Genomic DNA, 15,535 nt, shown 5'->3' on the forward strand with positions numbered 1-15,535 from the left:
GGCTTTAATTCGAACATGGGAAGGTGGGCGTGTCACTCACACTGATTTTTGTCTTTATACATTTCCGTTTCAGGCCTATCATACTCCTACTTGAAGACTCCTGTTCCAGACCGCTACTCGGTTCTTTCCTCCTGCGGGTGTGTCTGTTTCTTGAACTGTGATCTGCTTCTGGCCCCCTTCAAAGTCTCTTGCTCGATGGTACTTTACCGGTCAAAAGTTCAATTGCACCCTTTTCCAAGAAGAGAAAAAAATGCCCTTAGACCCGGTTTCCGCTGACGGATGTGAAATTGCATTGGGATGACCACACATGCCAACTGCTGTTGGCTTATGAGAGCACGGTCTCTGATATTTTCAAAGAAAGGAGAGGCGAGGAATCAATGTATTATCAGTATCGTATTCAGGGAAGTCAGCTTCGCGTCGCGAGCGGACTATTCAGACCTGATTAGACTTCCAATATCGGACTTATCGGTCTAAAGAACTAGCCTTCCATGTCTGGAACTCGCTCTTTCCTTAACTTTCACTCCGATCTACATCATCACGTCATACTAGGGGCCCACTTTCCAACTTGCTTCACCTTCGCAATTGCCTTGCACCACCTTTCTCAATTCCTCAGATTGGCCATTTCACCCTCCAAATCTACTTGCTAGACCGCCTAAGATGCTATGCATGTACGAGACGATCTATATCCTCAGCCTCAACTAATGATACAAAAGTGCCCAGCGCAATCAATGCGCGTCACATCTTCTAAGTCTGTCAGCTGAGCTGCGCAATCGCTGGTACTTCTGGAGGACTTGCTTTACAATCAAAAGAGATGTAATGTCAATAGAGTCTTTGGAACAGACAGAGTGGTCCGGGCCTTGAGGTTGTTTCCACAGCAAAATGGTGTTACCGCAGAAATGCGCAGACTTCTCAACTCTCGCGTACAAAACTGAAGCAGAACTTGGCATGATTTTATCGCTGGGCGAGTGCTACTATAATGATATCATTAGTAGAGAAATTGGGAAGGAGTATAAGCTCTACTTCTGAGCTCTGAGTCGTTTTCACAGCTCGCAACTAGTCAGTACTTGAGGCTAAACTTCTACATACTTAAGGAATAGAGAGGGGCTGAAGGCTCATGATAAAAATAACAACGAACGGCAGCTCATCTGCGAGCCTGCAGGTTTCAAAACATTGTCCCCGTGATCAGTCCAGGTACTTTTTACTCATCATCCTCTGGATCTTTGCTGCCTTTGGGTTGCCAATCAACAAACTAAAGCCAAAGCTTTCGTTCTCACTCATCACACGCTGCATAGTCTTCACTGTACTGTGCAATATCTGCTGTTGTGCGGTAATGTGCAAGTCTCGGAAAACATGAGCACCAACGCCTAGCGTGGGGTCATAGAACGGTGACTTTGGATCCGTGGAGTTGAGGGAGTACGCACTCGGTGGAGGTGTACAGAGCGTGTTTGGCGTGGGAAGCGCGCCAGTCTGGAAGTAAGTCCTGATCTTCTCGTAGGCACACAGATTGGTCGCCGAGAAGGAGCAGTGTCCAGCCTGGTCATTGACAAGAAGTCCGCTGTTGGGGAATTTGGAGTGCATAATCCTTCCGCTTTTCAGTGGTGTCACCGGGTCGGCGGTGTTGCTGATGAACAAGATCGGATGGCTGGTATTGCCGCCGTACGGCCCATCGAATCTGTAGTTCGCGCGGATGTTCCAAGCTGCACATTTTAACATGAGGAACGACCATAAGTCGCCAGCTACCGAGGAAATGCTCTGCAGGAGGTGCCAGTACTCAGTGAATTCGTCGATGGTGAGATTGGACTGGTCGACACTATCTGCGCATAGGATAGCAAAGGTTGGAACATCGCTGGTGTAAGAGATACCAGGGTTGACCGTGCTATTGACACCGCACGAGAACGTATGAGCCAGTCGGAAGGGTTTCGATATGTAGTCGATCAAATCGCCGCCACCATTTTCGATCTGTGGCAGAAGAAAGCCAAGCGGCTTGAAACTGTGCTGAGGTTGATAGATGCTGCTGAAGATAGTAGACTTAATGTCAGACTTTAGACTGTTAGTATTGAAATGAGCATAGACATTCGTCGCTTACATAGGTAACTACTTCCGGGCCCTCTGCTGAGCTGAGAATGTACGGGTTGTGGTACAGCCTCTTCAGAATCCTTCTCGTGTTGTTCTTGATCTCTGCAGTGGTGGTAGCGTTACCACTCAGAGGGCACTCTTCGTATCCAGAGTTCAGACAGTAAGAGTAAAACGACTCCATGGCTTTATCGTTATCGATCAGACTGCCGTTGCCCAAGGAGTGATGGTAGTCCCAGTCGTTGACAACGCCATCGAGCACTGCGCGACCAACACGATCTGGGAACATAGAAGCAAATGTGGAGCCGAGCAGTGTTCCGTAAGAGAAACCCCAGTATTGCAGCTTGGCTTCTCCCGGGGTATAGTGCGCCAGTGCAGTATTGCGGCAGCCAGCACGTTGCCCAGTATTGTGTGTGGCTTGAGCAATTTCATGTGCGTTGTATTTGGCATGAAGTTCGATGATCTCCAGCATGTCTCGAGCAACGAAAGCAGTAGTCATGAATTGTTTGATGTCTGGACCATCTTCACTTTCCATGGCCAGCTTGCAGGAGGAACCCAAGGCATGGGTCTTGGACCACAGTCGGCCAAGTGCGGCATCTGAGCTGCCCAGGATACCTTCTTCAGTCTCTCGCAGTCTCCAGGACCATGCTGCGGCGGGATCAGATATGCATGTCGCGGCCGGCTCAGTCTCGCCAATACCACGGGGATCAAACCCAATCACATCAAAGTAGCGAGAGTCCTTGACGATCTCTGCGGGATCAGAAGCTGAATCGACAACCCACTGTATCGACTCTGCTGCCATGAGTGCGAACAATGCTCCAGAGCCTCCCGGACCACCTGGGTTGAGCAAGATTGGGCCTCCATATCGAGGGTCATCGATTGGCACCTCTGCAGGCAGCTTTACAATGGCAACACTGACCGTGCTGCTCAAAAACGTGCCATTAGTGCTGTTGAAGTAGTCGAGAGGAAGACTCAGTTTCGCGCACTTGAACTTCTCGAAGCACTTATGGAACTCGAGGTGTTTCTTGGGTGCAATCTATGGTGGTCAGTCAATGTGCCCCGGAGAGATTGGATTGAGATCCAAAGACATTATATGTCAAAGTGGAAAATGCCGAAGCGAAGGGATACTGCATAGTGGAATCTTGAGGCTTGCTGGAAGCTGTTACTTTGTTCATGCCTCCAATCTTGATCAGAAATTTCCAGCGTCTATGGCGATGCAGGTAGACATGTTGTCGCCAAACCGGTCTGTACTGAAGTTCTTAACTCTTCGTCATATCGCTGGCGTTCAAGTTGTCGATGGTCTCGATCTTGTGAACCAGATGTAGCGGCAGCAGGGCAGATGGCTCGCACAGCTTCCCCACATTGCTGATGCTTAGGAATGCCCAACACGTACCTGAGACCATTCAAATGATTTCGAGGCGTTACTGGTCGCTGACTGTGGCCGACTGCCAAGCTGGTCAGGCTGTGGAATGAACTGATGCTTGAGGCCAGGAAAGAAAGTGTCCAATCCAGTAATGAGGATGAGGCTAACGAAGACAGTGGTCAGAAAGCGACTGCCTGCGGGAGCCTGCCGACGCGCGACAGGTGCGTTACCGTGCCCATACCAACTCTTCATGATATGGACTGCAGTGGTGTTGATGTTCTTTCCTGCCCAGCGTCAAACCAGCAGCCAGCAGCATTGCTGGTCATCCGGGCCACATGGCTTTGTGGGTGGTGCGCCTAACTCGCGACGACCACTTGCATTTCTGTATGCACTCGTCTGCAGCCATGCCTTGGGCTCACGGCGGTTATGTATGCTGAATGCGGGCTTGTCACAATGCGCTCGCTAAGCTGACGGCTTTCGCTCTGTTTTCCATCACAGGATGCGAGTTGTCATACTGGAAAATCTTGCACGGGTGTGATGTTGTACCTCCCGGTCGTGTAACGGTGGCACTGCAGTTTATTGCTCGAAACATGTGGGGTTGTGTGAAACAGGCTTTTGGTATGCCCAGACCACAGCTTGATCGCATTGAGATTGATTGCAGGCAGACACTTTGCCTTGTTTTGATTCAGGTAAAGTAGGTAAGAGTCTCACCAGCGAGAGCTTGAACGACGATTGGTGATGTACCGCAGACCAGTAAAATGTCCAGCAGTCGTACTCTGCCGAATTGAAGTGAACATGACCATATCACCTCCATTATGCATTGAGCGGGAAATGTTATATGCGTGCATGAGAGCAGCAGCAACTTTTAGGTGTGAATCTCGACCACGAATATGAAGAACCGTACACAGGGTTGAGTAAAGCAACCAGAACCACGACCCTAGACAAGCAAGTCCTGATTCAATGGGTATCAATCATCTCGTCAGTGCGACTCAATCGCAACCTTTAGGATCCTTGTACAAGAAGCTTGAGAAGCACATTGGGCCACCAGCACCCATCCTAGTCAGAAAAGGCGTCTACCAGAGCTCGAACGATCGCCTCTATCGAAGACCAGAGGCAACAGATTCCTCAACCCCAACATCAGATCTACAGCGCAATATGTTGTAAAGCACACCGCCGTAAGTCGTCGAGGGGGGTTCGCGTGAGGATTTACCACTGGCCGCCGCCGCCGCCGCCGCCGCCCTGCTGCTGCTGGTCGCCGTAGCCTTGACGCTGGCCACCGTAGCCGCCTTGGCCTTGACCTTGACCTTGGTAGCCCTGGCCGCCAGAGGGAGCCCACTGGCCGCCGCTGCCCTGACCACCATAGCCTACACTTGTAGTTAGTATGCTGCGTGGTGGGGACAGTGTATTGATTACGAACCGCGACCACCACCGCCGCCGTTGTAGCCTGGTGCAAGTTAGTTGGGACTCTCAGTACTGCAGATTGCAAACTCACCACCACCGCCGCCGCCACTGTAGCCACCACCGCCGCCACGGCCGTAACCTCCTCCGAAGCCGCCGCGACCACCACCACCACCACCACCGCCGCCAGCGCGGTCAGAGGCCTTGTCGACGCGGACAGTGCGTCCATCGAATCTGTCATGATCAGCTTGTTGTACTAGAAGCGATGGCATGCGACAGATTTTGCGCAAGGCTTCTCGAGTGATGACTTCAATCGAGGCGCATCGCTAGTGGTGTTGAAGGCCAAGGTCGGGAGCACTGACTCGACGTTGTTCATGTTCTGCATAGCAGTGTCAGCCTCAGCGTCGGAGGCGAAGCGGACGAAACCGAAGCCTCTGCTGCGGCCAGTGTCGCGGTCCTTGACGACGACCTGTGGTGAAGTGAGTAACGCTGCGTCGTTGCGGAGATGCTATGCGCAAGAGCGCTACTTACGGCCTCTTCGACTTGGCCGAACTCCTCGAACTTCTGGCGCAGAGTCGCATCATCGGTATGCCAGGCAAGACCTCTGCAAGCTTGTCAGTGATGGATCCGTAATAGCAGCGAGGACTGACTTACCCTACGAAGAGCTTCGACATGGTGATCTAAAGGAGCACTGAACTGTCTCAATACTGACTCTCGAACAAGAAACAGACGCGCGCGATACAAAGAGCTTCAGGACAGGTGGATGAGAAGGGTACTAGAGAGAAGGAAGTTGGGAGGACACATGCGCGGGAAGGCCATCGCGGCTTCCTCTGCAGGTCATAACAAGCAACGTGACGGAACGAACATTTAGTCTTAGGCACCAGGCTGTTTCGGTATCGATGGCACAGGCAATCGATAATCTGTGTGGATGGAGGAAGAAGTCCGCTGCAAGGTCGTGATGATGAGGCAGAGAAAGCGAGGTGGAGGGCTTGGGTTGGCGGGGCAGATAGAACTAAGACCCCTCCAGTGAACGAGCGCTAGCTGTGTTGGTGTAGGGTTGGCGCTCACGCAAGAGCAGGACTGGACAGTGACAGCCTGATAGGTAGTCGGGAAGAGATGGGCCTCGATCAATTGCTGTTTGTTGAGCCTTTTAAATTATGCGTGCCAGGAACATCGCAGTTGCGGTCAGGCAAACAGGCAGGGCTGCTGCGCTCGCGAATTCGCTCTGCTGGCCCAACGCCTGATCGCAAAAACACCAGCTCTCCCACACCTCTGCTTCGGCCAGGACTAGCTCGTCCCGTGTGCGTTTCCTCATGCCGGAATTATGCAGCCCATGGCTAGCTCAAGGCTAGCCAAGTCCAATAACAAGGCAGCGAGCCAGCAAAAAGAGACAGGTAGAAGTGGCTGATTCGAGTCCTCCAGGCTCCGGCACAGGCAGTCACGCGATTGGACGGTCGCACATGGCGTGCACTCGAAGGTCCATTGCAAACAGCGGCTTGCGTGCTCGGAAGGAGAGGAGCGCATTCGGATGCAGCCAAACCAAAGACATCACCGTGAATATGGCCTATACCTCGTGGGATTGGTCGAGTGACAGGTGGGTCCAGGCCGCTTATCAAGGTCGCCGACCCAAACATCACGGAGGGGTCGAACGGGTAGAGCTGGGCATGACCAGATGGGAGGCCCCGTCAGCCTGTGCGTTACTGGCATTCACTCCGTCGCAACGTGCGAAATGTACCCGAGTCAACGCAGATCTATCTACGAACGCGTTTCCGCGCAAGTCTCTGCTTCAAGATTCGCAGAACCCGTTGCGTTCGTAGATTGACGCTCGCTGCTTCCTGATCGCAGCGGCCTCAATGTGAGGGCGATCGGTCTCTGGGTTCAGGGGGCCTTCTGAAAACATAACACTATTAGCTCAAACTTCGATGTGCCGGACGCGGCGTACACGTTGTCCAGCGTTGCGAAAGGTTACATTCGAGCGCCGCGACTCTTTGCAGTCATTTCTATCAACATCCTATGCCGGCTCGGCCCAAGCTATCGTGGGGGCGTCACCTAGCATTCCATGACACTGCGGTATCCGCACGCCTATACCTGCAGCGTCTAGGGTAAGTATGAAGTGACTGAGAGCACTCACCATGCCTGTAGAAGCCCACACTCATCATTCGAGAGCTACGACCAGCCATGCATAGCTCCCTGCCAGCGAAGATGACCGTTTCCTAGACGTCTGCAGTAATGGGACACGACAGCTGTGAGCTTTCGGCGAGGAATCTTACGCAGTCAGATGGCTCTCAGGACTAGACGACTTGATGTCAAATAGCCAAGCGTGTCGAAATTTCCGTGCCTGCCTGCCTTCTCTAGCAGTACACTGATGGCAAGCAGCGTCGACAGGTGCCTTCAGCCCAACTTCCTAACTCTCCCAGGCTGCTCGACCCTTGCACCAACGTCCGCCTGGCAGAAACGGTATGGCACTATCCTTCATGTTGCATAAGCCCAATCGTCGTAGGGCTTGACCAACTAACGCTGCCGCCCCCAGCGCGCTGTCATACAGCCTTCGTGGTTCGTTCCAGCTTGGACCCCTCGACTGCTCAGACCAACGGGACGGCTCGCCGAAGGCCGCTCGCGCTATTGTTGATGCAGTGGAATGCAACAGTTGGGCCTTGAGATGGACATTCGAAAGTGGCTTGCTGAGACTCGGGATCCAGTCTCGTCTCAGCAACCGGGACTCGAACGCTTCCTTCTGCCAAGACAGCCTGACGCTGTTCCCGATGCGAGGCGAAGACGAAAGCGCGGCTCATCGGACAGTTCATTGCTCAAAGATCCTTCCCCACAGCCTGGGTGCAAGGGCGTCTCAGCGAACAAGCGAGACCGCTACGGTGTCCCAAATGTGGCCGACGAGGGCCACAATGATAGATCTCACTCTGGTTCTAGTATATCCACAGCCAGTAGTGCTGTGAGCCAACGCTATGCACGGAAACCTCGTCGCAAAGCCCGAGCAGATAAATACGCTACCGGTTCGAAAAGGGCTAACGAGCAGGATGAGGGCCAGCGACCGGGTCGAAAGAGCGAGTCAAGGAAGTCGAAGCGCAAGAAGAACGAGAAGACCCAAAATGGCATCGGAAAGGAGTTGCAAGCTAGAAACGTCTCCAGTGATCGGTCGACTGTAAGCGTGTTACACACCGAAGTGTAATGGGGATGCTTATCATTGGTGCAGCTCAAGCCATCCGAGAAAATTGGGCTCTTCAGCAAGGGTCGAACCTCTACCTCGGTCAAGGGTCGTGGTTGTGAGTCCTGCATGTACAGAGCCTCACGTGGCCCAACGAGTGACTGACGGTATCACAGTACCGGATCTTGTCTTCTCTGAGATGAAGTTCCTGCGAAACAATCATAGCGGGAACAACCATACCATGCAAGCCCCGGAGGCTAAGAAGAAGCGAAAGAAGGATCACGCACGAGCCAAAGAAGAAGACATCTCTGCATTCTTCACGACTGTGCGACCAGTGCTGGCGAATACAGATGGGAACATCCAGGCAAAGAGCGGGCGTCCACCAGATGCCTCCGCTAGGGCAAAGGCATATCGCCCGAGACGAATACGGGATCCGTCGAAAGCACCAGAAACTGCCGTTCCACCAGTTGAGTCGGAGGCTAAAGCGTCTTATTTGGGCTTCGGTAGCAAGGGGCCGCGGCACGAGAGTACAAGCCACTTCTCATGGTCTGAATCCATCTGCGCTCCTAGTGTCACTCCAGGACAGCATAGGGATATATCGGCCGATCACGATAAACGAATCGATGCTTGGACTCGGGAGACTGATCAGGTTTCTTATGGCAGAGGTACTGTAGGTCATCAGGGAGCGCCGTCTTCGGTCATACGTGACCGCGTAACTGCTACTTCGAATCGGTTTTGGGTGTCATCTGTGGCTCCAACGCCATCAGGGCTTTCGAGACCGCAGTCATTGCCTCAACCCTCATCTTCTCCTCGACAGCCGAATCTCGCTGATCGAGCCGTGGACCGTCACACAAATGATGACGTTACTTCGCCGCCTTCGATGGACCCAGTGTTGCGACGCCGCGTCCACGCTGGTCATCTGGAGGCCTCCATGACTAAAGGTTCAGCCAAGATGTCTTACGTTAGCGGAATTAACGCATCGATGCAGAGACGAGCTTCTACCGACGTTGTAAGGGACCACACTGCCCATGACCGTCCGCCGCAGCTGCTGGAATTAGATGGAACGTTACAACACTACACTGAAATGTCCGAGGCAGAACCACGACAAGCGCCAACACGCAGAGGTCGGCCTGCTGAAGCTCAGGCTTCTGCCAGACCTCCCGACAGTTTTCGACAGAGTAGACACGACTTATATCGTAGGACCGCTGAAGTACCCACAGTGCGCTCCGCTGCCCCGGATACCCATTCTTCAAGACTTTTCAGCTTCTCTGGTCCCAGTATCTATGTGCAGCAAGATCAACGGCAGCGCTGGCCCGTACATCTTGGCCTCGAGGACAACGGCAGCTACCGCTATCTAGAAGGTTATGGCCAGGAACACATGAGTGAGACCGGGGCATTGGACCACGAGGGCTTCGGGGAGTTGTCAGACGTGCAATTCTCGTACGGACTGAGGGAGGATGTCGATGAGGATGTTGAAGGATTGGATTACGTAGCGGACGGTGTGGAACAAGTGCAAGAGCCTGAGCATACGAGCGTTGTGACTTCTGGTTTCTGGCGGCCGAATAGACTCTACTGAACATGGCTTTCTTGGGAATCTTTTGGCTCCAAATGTGGTTTCCCTCTGCACGTTGGGGAGGCAAAAAGACCCGTACCGTTACCGTCCGTGCGGCGATGCGCGTGGAAAACATCCGCCCGCAGCTGTTTCGACACCTCGGTTTAGACAAGAGGAGCGCTGCCGAACATCGATCAGCTAGCCGATACCCAATAACAACCATCTGCATGCACTGCTCCCGGTCGTTGCTGAGGCTCAATATAGCCAAGCGAGTGAAGTCTCAACTACAATTGTCTTTCCTGAGCTCTAGGTCTGCCCCATGCAGGCATACTTTCGTCACACTGGCTAACCAACACCGCCCGCCTGCGCCTGCCAGCCCCACTAGACCCCTCCAGCGCCTCGACAAAATCCAGCGGCACTTCTCCTCCTCCACTTCACCCTCCACACCCAGCAAGTCAGGACTCCCCACTATGGCTTACACTACCCGCAAGGTCGCTGCGGCGAACACCCTCGAGCACCGCGTCTACATCGAGAAGGATGGCGTGCCCATCTCAGCATGGCACGACATCCCGCTCTACGCCAACGAGCAGCAGACGATACTCAACATGGTCGTCGAGGTCCCCCGCTGGACCAACGCTAAGATGGAGGTGCGGGCCCTGCCATTGAGTGCAATTGAGCGCAGTCCCTGAGGCTCTGCTACCCCGCGATGGCGACATGCCACTGACAACCCCAACAGATCTCCAAGGAGGAGACCCTCAACCCCATCAAGCAGGACACCAAGAAAGGCAAGCTCCGCTTCGTCCGTAACTGCTTTCCCCACAAGGGCTACCTCTGGAACTACGGTGCCTTCCCCCAGGTACGCTGACGCCCCCCGATGTCGACCATACACAAGACATTGAGTACTGATGGCTGACGGCTGCTGTAGACATGGGAGGACCCCAACGTCACACACCCTGAGACCAAGGCCAACGGTGACAACGACCCGCTCGACGTCTGCGAGATCGGTGAGCTTGTCAACAAGCCCGGAGATGTCATCCAGGTCAAGGTCCTCGGTGTCATGGCTCTGCTTGACGAGGGCGAGACTGATTGGAAGATCATTGTCGTCAATGTCAACGACCCCTTGGCTCCCAAGCTGAACGATGTCGAAGATGTCGAGCGCCACCTGCCCGGCCTTCTGCGTGCCACTAATGAGTGGTTCCGCATCTACAAGATCCCCGATGGCAAGCCCGAGAACCAGTTCGCCTTCTCCGGCGAGTGCAAGAACAAGAAATACGCCATGGACATCGTCCGTGAGTGCGCCGAGGCTTGGGAGAAGCTCGTTGCTGGCAAGACCGCCAAAAACGACATCGCTCTCGCCAACGCCACCGTCTCTCACTCCGCCGACAAGACCGACACCAGCTCGCTCAACATCCCCTCGGGCGAGGACAAGTCCCCTGCCCCTATCGACTCTAGCATCGACAAATGGTTCTACATCTCTGGTGCCCCCTCCAGCTAGTTGTCTGGAATCGCAAAAGACGGCAAACAGCTCATGTGGCAAACAATGGTGTACCGCATCGCTAATTGTTGAACGCAGTACAGAGGTGCTCAGAGTGTCGAAAAAGCCTATTGTCTGCATTACATAGATTCATTCAAAGTGATAATCATTCCCAGAAGTAGTTCCCCAGCGTGACTCCGTATGACGCATCTTACATACAAGTTTGTACAATTGTGGGAGTTGTTCTCAGTCACTCCGAGTTCCTCTGACGTTATTTCATTCGCTTCGTGCAGGGCATCATGCATCTCGCCTGCCCACTTTTTCGAAACTTCTCAGTCCTACGCGTCAATTGCCCTCGTTTCTGCCTGTGGTCTTCATACTAATGTTGGATATATTAGTTGCCTGACAATTCCTCTTTTCGAGCGAGCGTTCGTGAATGTCGGTCGACTTCCTCCATGACTTCTGTTATCCGCATGTTGCTAAGATCGAGGTTCATCTCCTTGCCATCCTCTGGATCGTTTGTTAGCTTATTATTGTATACCAAGTACACAGTCGCTGGGAGCGCAATCTGGGTGTCTGCGAAGACCGCTGGACAGCCTCAACAGTGCTTTGTGGTGGGCACGTACTGAACTTTACGCCTAATGTAGCGTTTTGCTTGCTTGTCCGGGGCAACATTGTCGACTGAACAAGCAAGCCGTTAGAGCGTGCATCGGAGGGAATGAGCGAGAGGAACAACCGCGCGGGCTTCGAGCGGGGATTGAAGGGGTTGAATGCGACGCGGACTTCGGTGAGGAATCGTGTGATCATGATGGCGGCTGTGGAGAGAACGGTGCCGTGGCGTCAATACAAAGATGCAGAATGATCTATAAGCATTGTTAGTTTCGATAGCAGCATCTAATGCGACAACCACTTACAATGACTGCGACGACAACGCCTCGATACGACGTTGAACGATTGATCCTCACTTTCCACAGTCCGTGCACGATTGGCGCAGTGGGTCTGAATGGCCAGCTGGACTGCTCCCCTCCGTCATAGCGCTCGCATTCGAACACCTGTATGATGCACAATGGCGCCGTTACCTCCCACCACTCAGACGCTCACCACCCGTCTGACCGCGCTGACAGAGTCGAACAAGTCTGTCGGACAGCTCATACAGCGCCTTGCCAAATTAGACTTCCAACCTGGGTCGCAGCCGCTGAGCAGTGACGAGGGGGATGTACGCCTGGAATTGAGTGCTGAGATACACGAGACTCTGAAGAGTGTTGAAGAAGAGCTTGAGCTGCTGAGACAGGAAGTTGAGGACATATTACAGCAGAGTGCTGGAGTACTAGGCAAGAGAAGGGATAGTTCAAAAGAAGGCGAACGCTCTAGACTAGCAGTGCTGCTTGCACGTTTGACAGAGGACTTGAAGTCGTGAGTGCTTGTATCCAGTCCTCATACATAACAATGGGATTGACACAGTCATAGGTCGAGATCACAATATCGCAAAGCCCAACTCACAGCCAAACACAACGCCGAACGCGCAAAGCTCAAGGAACGAGAGCTGCTCTTCTCGAACCTGCAGTCCGGCGCCTCAACACCATCTTCCACATACCGCCAACGGAAACAGAACAAGGGCCTCGCCGAAGAGGAAATTGTCGCCCAAGCCTCGTCCGACGTAACAGCTGCCCTCCGACGCACGCATGCGTTGATGCAAGACGAGCTCTCACGGTCCCGCTTCGCACAAGAAACACTCGAACAGTCCACAGCCGCGCTCGCAGATCTGGGGGAAAAGTATTCCGACCTCAACACACTCCTCGCGAACAGTCGAACTCTTGTAACGACGTTGCTGAAGAGTACAAAGAGCGATACCTGGTACCTGGAAACCACATTCTACATCCTCATCACGACCATTATCTGGCTGATCTTCCGGCGCTGGCTCTACGGACCCCTGACCTGGTTTCTAATCTGGCCGCTCAGGATCCTATTCCGCGTCGTCTTTGGCGTATTCGGTCTGAGCAGCGCAGCAACCAGTAGTAAATCCTCAAGCATCGCTCTTTCGGAAACCAGCTCGAGTCTGATCATCAAACCGAGCGCAACAGGCGGCGCACCAAGACGTAATATCGACCCGGACGCCCCACCTAGGCAGAATCATATCCGTGTTGGCGGCGGCGGAAGAGGGTATCATCACGGTGATCCTAGTTCACCGCAATCGTTGAGCCAGGAAGTGGGCAAGATGGCGGAGCAGGCGCAGCAACAAGCTCAGCACGCAGAGCAGCAGGAAGATGTGCACCCGCAGCTTAGGCAGAACAGACAGCAGCCTGATGACGAGGGTCCGGTGGTCAGGGGTGATGGTACGGTGTTGAAGGAGAGCGATAAGCCGAGGAATCCGAAGAAGAAGATGTGGGAGGAGGATGTGGAGAGGGAGAAGTTTGAGGCGCGGCAGGAGCAGCAGCAGGAGGGCGAGCGGAGGAAGAGAGATGAACTGTAGATCTGCATGAGCATGCCATGAGAAAGGAATCAACCATTTAATCACTGATATATGCATGCCGCCCCAACAGGTAGATTGCAACATACAAAGGGATATGCGTACCGCCAACAATACTCGGGTATCAAAAACACCTCAGCGCAATACTCACAAATCCACGCCATCACAAAGTCGAAGCCAGACCTTTTCCGAGAACGTCCTCACTATTACCATCGTCCTTACCCATGATACTCGTTCTCTTCATCCTCTTCTCCTCCAGCAAGCTCAACCCTATCCTCTACCTCCTCATGTAGCAACGCTCCCATCTCGAACGTGGCCTCCCGCACCTCCTCCGCACTCTCCACATCGCATCGTAAATCCTCCATGATGAGCCGGACCGCGACTTCCGGCACAAGGACAGCCTGGACAAACGTCGCAGGCCCGCTGGTCTGCACCACCGGATCCGCACTCCTCTTGATCTCGGCATTGAGCAGGGACATGACGGCCTCGGTTATGAGGCGCCGACCGCGAGGGCCGTAGTAGCCTGGGTACACACTGTTGGAGTCGAGGGCGTAGGCGGAGAGTTGTGCGTTCTTGGAGGGCGAGAGGTCGGTGCGGGTGCGGGGGACAGCGGCGGCTTTGCCGGTGAGTGCGAGCGGGGCGTAGCGCTTGCGGTGGTGGCTGGGTGTTTCGCCTGCTAGGATGCTGTATAGAGCCATGCGGTGCTTTTTGATGCGTTCGGGTATGGCACTCCACTGTATTGACGGGAGACCATCGACGGATGGATAGCCTTCGGCCAAGTACTCTTTCTGAGCGGTCGCTTTTCTGTGTGTGTGACAGAAGGCGGCTTGGTTCTTGATGGTCTTGTCAAGCCCTTTCCAGAAAAGCCAGTAAAGATCTTGGTCGACGGGCTCATTGCAGACCGGGCAGGCGGTGCCTTCTTCTGCCTGGGCGGGGAGCTCGCGGACGTAATCGTCGATGCTGTCCATATCTTCTTGCGGCGCGCTCGAGGGTGGTAGAGACCCCTCTTGTCTTCCTGTCAAGCCAAGCTGTTCGTGGAGTGTAGGTTTTCCCAGCGTGGCGTCGAGCTCCGCTTCATCCATGGCAGACGCTTCGTCAGTGTTGCCGTTCGACTCTACAGGCTTCTTCTTCCTCCCTGGGACATTTCGAAGCCCCAATTCCTCCATCTTTCGTTGCTCCGCCTCTATCGCGGTTAAGTCGGCGTCCATCTGCTTGATGTCGTCATCCCCCAGCATGGAGCACTCAGATTCGCTCTCATGCTGCTCAGGTTGGACAACCTCATTCTTGGCTTTGACTGCGTAGAGGATTGGCTTCCTGTCTTGTTTCTTTGCAGATGGCGGCGCCACATGTATGTTTCTGGCTTTGTTCCCGCCTCCATAAGTCTTCTTTGGTGCGGTCTGGGAGGACTGGCTTGAGAACAATCCAAATCTCTCCCTCCAGATGTCTCCTGACGATGCTGGAGGTGTGTGCGTGCCGCAACTGTTTTCTTTGTTCCCCTCGATGCCTACCTTGGCTGCTTGATTCTGCTTGAACGATCCAGATCTCGGCACGATAGGTGCAGCATTACGTGCTTTCTTCGCCGGCCCGGGCTTTCTCAGCTCCGGCTCTGGATTGTGTGGAGGTAGCTTTGATCCGGCTTTTCGTTTCGGCGGCTTTCGTAGACCGTCCTCGTCTTTGGAACTTGGTAACAGTGACTTGAGTGATTCGAGTGGAGACTTCGTGGTCTTTGGTGGTGGTACTCTCAACGCCTCATCATCTGAGTCTACAGGAGGGGCATTGAAGTCCTCCTGCAGTTCTTGAGGCTTGTGTTCCTTCTGCAAGACGTCCTCGTGGTCCTCTACCCGAGCATGTGGCTTCCCGCTCACTGTTCGTAGTAGTGGTGTTCCACCTTCTCTTGTGAGGCCTGCCCGCCGCAGCCTCCCTGTTACTGCCATTGGACCCGGCAGACACCCTCAAAACTCCGCCAGAGCCAGCAAAAGTAAACCAATGAAATAGTGTGAATATGGTGCTCCAAAGCTATAAAGCTCGAGCGTTTCGAGGAATCGACG

General features: G+C 53.8%; 7 protein-coding genes across 7 annotated transcripts; 3 read left to right on the forward strand and 4 right to left on the reverse strand.

The window, feature by feature from the left end:
- Nucleotides 1-1,004: 1,004 nt before the first annotated feature.
- Nucleotides 1,005-3,917, reverse strand: M421DRAFT_416960 (uncharacterized protein). Its single transcript, XM_033591271.1, has 3 exons — nucleotides 3,467-3,917; nucleotides 2,087-3,109; nucleotides 1,005-2,040 (listed from the first exon to the last, which is right to left on the reverse strand). The coding sequence occupies exons 1-3, from the start codon at nucleotides 3,686-3,688 to the stop codon at nucleotides 1,183-1,185; spliced, it is 2,103 nt and encodes a 700-aa protein (XP_033452487.1). The 5' UTR covers nucleotides 3,689-3,917; the 3' UTR covers nucleotides 1,005-1,182.
- Nucleotides 3,918-4,431: 514 nt separating this feature from the next.
- On the reverse strand, nucleotides 4,432-5,729 carry M421DRAFT_287379 (uncharacterized protein). The gene is made up of 7 exons (XM_033588991.1): nucleotides 5,489-5,729; nucleotides 5,366-5,438; nucleotides 5,197-5,303; nucleotides 5,010-5,068; nucleotides 4,854-4,880; nucleotides 4,773-4,800; nucleotides 4,432-4,648 (listed from the first exon to the last, which is right to left on the reverse strand). Exons 1-7 carry the CDS (start codon nucleotides 5,506-5,508, stop codon nucleotides 4,534-4,536), a joined length of 429 nt encoding a protein of 142 aa, XP_033452488.1. The 5' UTR covers nucleotides 5,509-5,729; the 3' UTR covers nucleotides 4,432-4,533.
- Nucleotides 5,730-7,199: 1,470 nt separating this feature from the next.
- On the forward strand, nucleotides 7,200-9,570 carry M421DRAFT_89572 (uncharacterized protein; the record flags this gene model as incomplete). Its single annotated transcript, XM_033597780.1, has 4 exons — nucleotides 7,200-7,291; nucleotides 7,469-7,991; nucleotides 8,043-8,112; nucleotides 8,171-9,570. The coding sequence occupies 4 exons, from the start codon at nucleotides 7,200-7,202 to the stop codon at nucleotides 9,568-9,570; spliced, it is 2,085 nt and encodes a 694-aa protein (XP_033452489.1).
- A 446-nt stretch (nucleotides 9,571-10,016) lies between these two features.
- Nucleotides 10,017-11,041, forward strand: M421DRAFT_89573 (inorganic pyrophosphatase; the record flags this gene model as incomplete). Its single annotated transcript, XM_033597781.1, has 3 exons — nucleotides 10,017-10,193; nucleotides 10,283-10,402; nucleotides 10,472-11,041. 3 exons carry the CDS (start codon nucleotides 10,017-10,019, stop codon nucleotides 11,039-11,041), a joined length of 867 nt encoding a protein of 288 aa, XP_033452490.1.
- Nucleotides 11,042-11,287: 246 nt separating this feature from the next.
- M421DRAFT_287471 (uncharacterized protein) lies at nucleotides 11,288-11,982 on the reverse strand. Its single transcript, XM_033588993.1, has 3 exons — nucleotides 11,935-11,982; nucleotides 11,647-11,883; nucleotides 11,288-11,530 (listed from the first exon to the last, which is right to left on the reverse strand). The coding sequence occupies exons 2-3, from the start codon at nucleotides 11,825-11,827 to the stop codon at nucleotides 11,415-11,417; spliced, it is 297 nt and encodes a 98-aa protein (XP_033452491.1). The 5' UTR covers nucleotides 11,828-11,883; nucleotides 11,935-11,982; the 3' UTR covers nucleotides 11,288-11,414.
- On the forward strand, nucleotides 11,936-13,599 carry M421DRAFT_416964 (uncharacterized protein). The gene is made up of 2 exons (XM_033591272.1): nucleotides 11,936-12,433; nucleotides 12,488-13,599. The coding sequence occupies exons 1-2, from the start codon at nucleotides 12,087-12,089 to the stop codon at nucleotides 13,488-13,490; spliced, it is 1,350 nt and encodes a 449-aa protein (XP_033452492.1). The 5' UTR covers nucleotides 11,936-12,086; the 3' UTR covers nucleotides 13,491-13,599.
- M421DRAFT_287424 (uncharacterized protein) lies at nucleotides 13,598-15,526 on the reverse strand. Its single transcript, XM_033588992.1, has one exon. It carries the CDS (start codon nucleotides 15,419-15,421, stop codon nucleotides 13,706-13,708), a length of 1,716 nt encoding a protein of 571 aa, XP_033452493.1. The 5' UTR covers nucleotides 15,422-15,526; the 3' UTR covers nucleotides 13,598-13,705.
- Between the last annotated feature and the right edge of the window lie 9 nt (nucleotides 15,527-15,535).

The sequence above is a fragment of the Didymella exigua genome, assembly GCF_010094145.1.
Source record: "Didymella exigua CBS 183.55 unplaced genomic scaffold M421scaffold_4, whole genome shotgun sequence".
In the NCBI taxonomy this organism is placed as follows: domain Eukaryota; kingdom Fungi; phylum Ascomycota; class Dothideomycetes; order Pleosporales; family Didymellaceae; genus Didymella; species Didymella exigua.